This window comes from Microtus ochrogaster, chromosome 2 (genome assembly GCF_000317375.1).
Source record: "Microtus ochrogaster isolate Prairie Vole_2 chromosome 2, MicOch1.0, whole genome shotgun sequence".
In the NCBI taxonomy this organism is placed as follows: domain Eukaryota; kingdom Metazoa; phylum Chordata; class Mammalia; order Rodentia; family Cricetidae; genus Microtus; species Microtus ochrogaster.
In genome coordinates this window covers 69,811,818-69,817,246 of record NC_022010.1, presented here as the reverse complement: position 1 = coordinate 69,817,246, position 5,429 = coordinate 69,811,818, and the positions used below count along the sequence as shown (strand labels likewise).

General features: G+C 48.4%; 1 protein-coding gene across 4 annotated transcripts in view; it reads right to left on the bottom strand.

The window, feature by feature from the left end:
• The window catches only part of Hlcs (holocarboxylase synthetase), a 190,166-nt gene that overhangs the window by 148,933 nt on the left and 35,804 nt on the right, over positions 1 to 5,429 (bottom strand). For all 4 annotated transcript variants that reach the window (XM_013352499.2, XM_026786502.1, XM_026786511.1 and 1 more), the window contains one exon: positions 142 to 304. In XM_013352499.2, coding sequence (XP_013207953.2) covers positions 142 to 304 — 163 coding nt within the window. The remainder of the gene's footprint in view (positions 1 to 141; positions 305 to 5,429) is intronic.

The following is a 5,429-nucleotide window of genomic DNA, read 5'->3' as shown; positions in this document are numbered from 1 at the left end:
TTGAACACTTCCACAGTGAGAGCAAACCTGTTGGCTAAAACTGAAAGCAAATGCGGCCCTAGGTCACAGCCTGGGGAAAGCACAACAACCCTCCGAGGAATCCCTGTGACACCCGTGGAAACCTTTTCTCGAGTTACTTACAAACAATCTTCTGGGCTATCAGTCCATGGTCCATCTGGAGCCTCTCCTCCATAAACGCCACCCCGAGCTTGCTGAAGTTGTCCACACTTGCTTTAGCTATGAACTGGTAGGGATCCCCGGGTCGGAAAGCTAACGGCAAGCAGCAGTCCGACCATTTTACAACCTGAGGAAAGAGCCGGTGAGGGGGAAAGAGAAGCTGAAACTTTCATCCACCGTGACCAGACTTGACACTTTACCCTCAGGCTCCTCGGTACCAGGTTACAGGCAGGCAGACTGCATCCACCAAGCTCCTAGATATCGCCTTGGACCAAAAGCAAAGGTATTTGGGCTCAGGCACCCTAGTTCCGACCTAACAAGAGTGATTGATTACAAAGCTCTAACCAGAGTGCAAGTGGACTCTGCCAGATGTGGCAAAACCCTCCCTTCACACCGCCAGCATGCCCCTCACACCGCCAGTACGCCTCTCACACCGCCAGCACGCCCCTCACACGACCCAGCACACCCCTCACACCGCCAGTCCACCCTGCCAGCACGCCCTCACACCGCCAGTCCACCCTGCCAGCACACCCCTCACACCGCCAGCACGCCCCTCACACCGCACGCCCCTCACACCGCCAGCACCTAGGAGGCTACTGTCTGAGGGTCTCAAGTTCAAAGACAACATAAGCCACATACTGAGACCCTTCCTCAAAAAAAACAAAAGGGAAGGGTTAAAAAGATGGCTCAGAGGTTAAGAGCACTGGCTGCTCTTCCAGACCAATTTCCAGCAACTACATGGTGGCTCACAACCATCTATAGTGAGATCTAGTGCCCTCTTCTGGCCTTCAGGCAAACATGCAGGCAGAACACTGTACATAAAAAAAAATCAAAAAGGAGACCTGGGTGGATGGTTCCACAGGTAAGTACAGCTGCTGCTTTCCAAAGGACCTGGGTTCAATCCCCCCACACCCACATGGTGACACAACCATCTGTAACTCCAGTTCCAGGGAACCTATTCCCTTCTTCTGGCCTCCATGGGCACCATACCCACGTGATACACATGCAAGCAAAACACCCACACGCATAAAATTAGATGTGAAAAAATAATAACAATGAAATAAAAATAAATGTAACTTATAAATAAAATAAAGGTGATCAAAGTCTCAACTGCTTTAGGGTAACTAGAGATGAACTGGACATTCTCCAGACATGAGCAGAACCTGAGAGCGCTTTTGTACCAGGCACGGGACAGGAGCCTCCAGAACACCCAGTAACGTACAGGAAACCTGTCCACCAGTTATTTTCCAGTGCAGTCAGGGGCAGCAGCAAAGATCTACCCAAAAGCACATCAGACCCAGTGCATTTCAGGATCCCCAACCATCAAGCACTTCAGAGACAGTGGCAAGGCAGTTGCTGGGAAAGACAGTGCGGACAGTTCACAATCCTACCACTAGAGGGAGAGAGACACATGAGGCTGGGAAAAGGCCTTCCAGTTTGGTTATCAAAGAATTTCAGGAAGGAGTCGAAGACACAGTCTCTGAGGATTCCCAGGGGAGAGGAGGATCCCGTTGAGCAGGAAGCCTGGCTGCAAAGTCTGGGAAGCTCGAGCCAGACACAAGCTCCACTCACCGCCGCTCCCTGGCCCCGTGCACCTCTTGATGCCTCTCTGTCCAGAAGGTACAATGATAGCATCACCCACCACCTCAGGTCTGCGTGGCAATGAAATTAAAGAGTGCACAGAGCTGCGGGGGGCTGGAGAGAGTCACCCTAAGGGCACTCCTCGCTTTTCTGAGGACCTGAGTTCAGTTCCTAGCACGTGGGGATACAACCCCTCTTCTAGTCTGAAAACACATATATAAATCAGTAATAAAACCGATCTTTTATAATAATAATAGCTATAAAAAGGAGTAAAGCTTATGCTAAAGTCCCCAGTGCGAGCTGTTTCTATCAACAACCATCAGTGAGTCCTCTACTTCCAAAAATGTCCTCAAGGGTAGACTGTCCTGCAGTTCACAGCAGAGACACAGAAGTCTGGGTTCCAACTTCTAAGTTGAGGGGATAGCTTTTTAGAATAAATTCCCTCCTAGAAAACCACAAAAAGAATATACTGCCAGAATAACCAGAAATTCAAACACAAAAGAATGAAGACGGATCCCTGCCTCAGACCATTACCCAAGCTGCGCCAAAGACCTCAACTTAAAACGCAAAAGTATGAATCCTCAGAAGAAAACAGAGGCAAACTGTCAGAACCCAGGATCAAAGGACAGTTTCTCAGATTTGACATTAAAAGTACAGGCGACATGAGAGAAAAAGATCAGGGGCAGGAGAGACAGCCCAGCAGTTAGGAGCACTGGCTGCTGTTCCGGAGGACCTAGGTTCAATTCCCAGACCCACATGGCAGCTCACAACTGTCTGTAACTCCAGTTCCCAGGGATCTGACACGCTCACACCAATGCACATAAAATAATATTACAATTAATTATTTTTTTAAAAAGATAAATCGGAAGTTACCAGTGCTTTTTGTACATCAAAGAACACTGTCGAGAAGGCGAAAAGGCAACACACGAAGACAGGAAATATTTGCAAATCACACAACCCCTACGACCGACAGTGAGAAACGAAATGACTCACTTTCAAAGTGAACAAAGTGGAATTTGAATCCATTATATCTCATATAATATGCAAATGCACAAAATGCAAACCAAACCACAGTGGAATATCACCTCTATGCCCACGGGCTGGCTAGCATAAGAACAGGCGAGGACCAGCGTTGAAGATGAGAGGAAGCTGTCAATCCAGAGGCAGCAAAAGGGCTCAGCAGGTGAGGGCACTGGTTGCCAAGCCTGGTGACCTGAGTTCAACCCCCAGAACCCACCTGTGGACAGAGAGAACCAACCCCTGCAAGTCATGCTCTGACCTCTGACCTCCACAGCATACCTGTCCACACACACACAGGATACACACACGCACACATGCACACAGAATAAATGCAATAAAATTTTTAAAAAGAAGCGGGAATTTGAACACATTGCTGATAGAGATAAAACATGGTTCAGCATCTTCAGGAAAGAATTTGAGGGCTCTTCAAGAAGCTAAATACTGAGTTACCACATGACCAAGCAATTCTGCTTGAGTGTTTATCTAGAATTAAAAACAGGGGCCGTGTATGTTAAGTTGGGAGCGTAGCCCCCAGTCCCTGGCATCCATCTCAGCCTCCCTGGCCTGGGAGTTGCTTTGCTCTGGACTCCAAATCCCAGCATGCCAGGTCCTGACTCCCCTCCCCGGGGTCAGGACCTCTCCCACAGGGTATTTAAGTGGGCTCCCAGAAGAGAAACACGTGGTTTTCAGGTCTGCATGGGCTCCCTGCTGTCCTGTCTCCCTGCCATCCGCTCGGCCACCCGAGAGCACCGTACTTAATAAAACGATGGGCATTTTGATTTGGTTTGATTTGACCTAATTGGAGCCGCCTTTCTTATTATTTTTTCTCAACAGTGTACATACACACCCTTAGCATAAATGCCCACAGTTCTGTATACAACCCCTAAACTAAAATAATCCAAATATCTTGTAGGAGACGACTGCATGAAATGTAGTTCACACACAGACGAGTGAGCATCTGTTAGGAAGGAGCAGTACTAACATAAAATGTATATCCACACACGGACGAGTGAGCATCTGTTAGGAAGGAGCAGTACTAACATAAAATGTATATCCACACACGGACGAGTGAGCATCTGTTAGGAAGGAGCAGTACTAACATAAAATGTATATCCACACACGGACGAGTGAGCATCTGTTAGGAAGGAGCAGTACTAACATAAAATGTATATCCACACACGGACGAGTGAGCATCTGTTAGGAAGGAGCAGTACTAACATAAAATGTATATCCACACACGGACGAGTGAGCATCTGTTAGGAAGGAGCAGTACTAACACTTACAACACGGATGAATCATGAATCGCTTAACAGATGCTGTCTCGGTCAGGGTTTCTACCGCTATGACCAAAACCAAGTGGAGTGGGAAGGGTTTGTGTGGCCCACTCCTCCATATCACAGCTCATCATCAAAGGCAGTGGGGGCAGAAACTGCAGCAGGACAGGAACCTGGAGCCAGGGCTGATGCTGAGGCCGTGGAGGAGTGATGCTTACTGGCTTGCTCAACCTGACAGAGCCCAGGACTATCAGCCCAGAGTGGCCCCACCCACCATGGGCAGGGACCTCCCCACCAATCACTATTAAGAAAATGCCCTACAGGCTTGCCTGCAGACTGATCTCACGGAGGAATTTTCTCAGTTGAGGCTCCTCCTTTCGGAAGAGTCTAGCCAGCGTTTAGCAGACATTAAAACTAGCCATAACGGAGGCCAATAACTAAAGGTCATGTATGATGATAGCAATGTAGAAAAATCAGCAAATCCGCAGTCAGAACGTAGCTTAGTGATAGGAGTAAATGGAGGGGGCAGCTTCTTTCTGGGGTGAGGCCTTCGAGGCCAGACAGCGGTGATAACTGTAAAGTGCTGTAAATATATCGGAAACCACTTAACTGAGTTGTACACATTAGAAGGGTAAGTCTTACGACGTGTAAATTAAACAGCAACTTTTTAAGAAGATTTGTTTTATGTATGTATCTGTGTGTATACGTATGCCTGCACACTGCTGCCTTGAGACACCAGAAGAGGGTGTCAGATGTCCGGGCGCTGAGTTACAGGTGGTTGAGAGCTGCCCTGTTGTTGAGAGTTGTTACAGGTGCTGGGAACCCAACTTCAGTTCTGTGCAGAAGAGCTCAAGAGTGCTACCATAGCGCCATCTCCCCAGCCCAGACACCAATCTCCTCAGGAAGGTGGTGACGCCGGTAGCCAGCTGTGTACTCGCTAGGACAGCTGGTCGGTAAGAACGCAGCAGCCTAGACTTGAAGCTGGAGCTCCGCTAACTGAGAAGAGCATCTCTGAACCGGCTTCCTGTCTAGATGAGGGATGGGATAAGACCACCTGCCTACCTGGAAGCTACCAGGGAGGTTTAAACAGGATGCCTTAAAGAGCCAGGTGCACACGGGTGCTCTGATTATCTCAGAAGTGACATCTCCAGAGCAGTTTCTCAGGGCACGAAACACAAAGGCACAGAAAGTGAAGTCGGATGTTACAACAGTTTCCAGCCCTCCAGCTCAAACTACCTCATGAAATTTTATTCCTCAGGAGTCTTAGAATTTAAATTGAACTGAGTTTTTCCTTAAAATAACAAGGGGGGGGGGAGAAGTTAATAGGTGCCATTGAAAGACCTGGGAGGCACAGGCATAGACACAGGACTCTGGCAG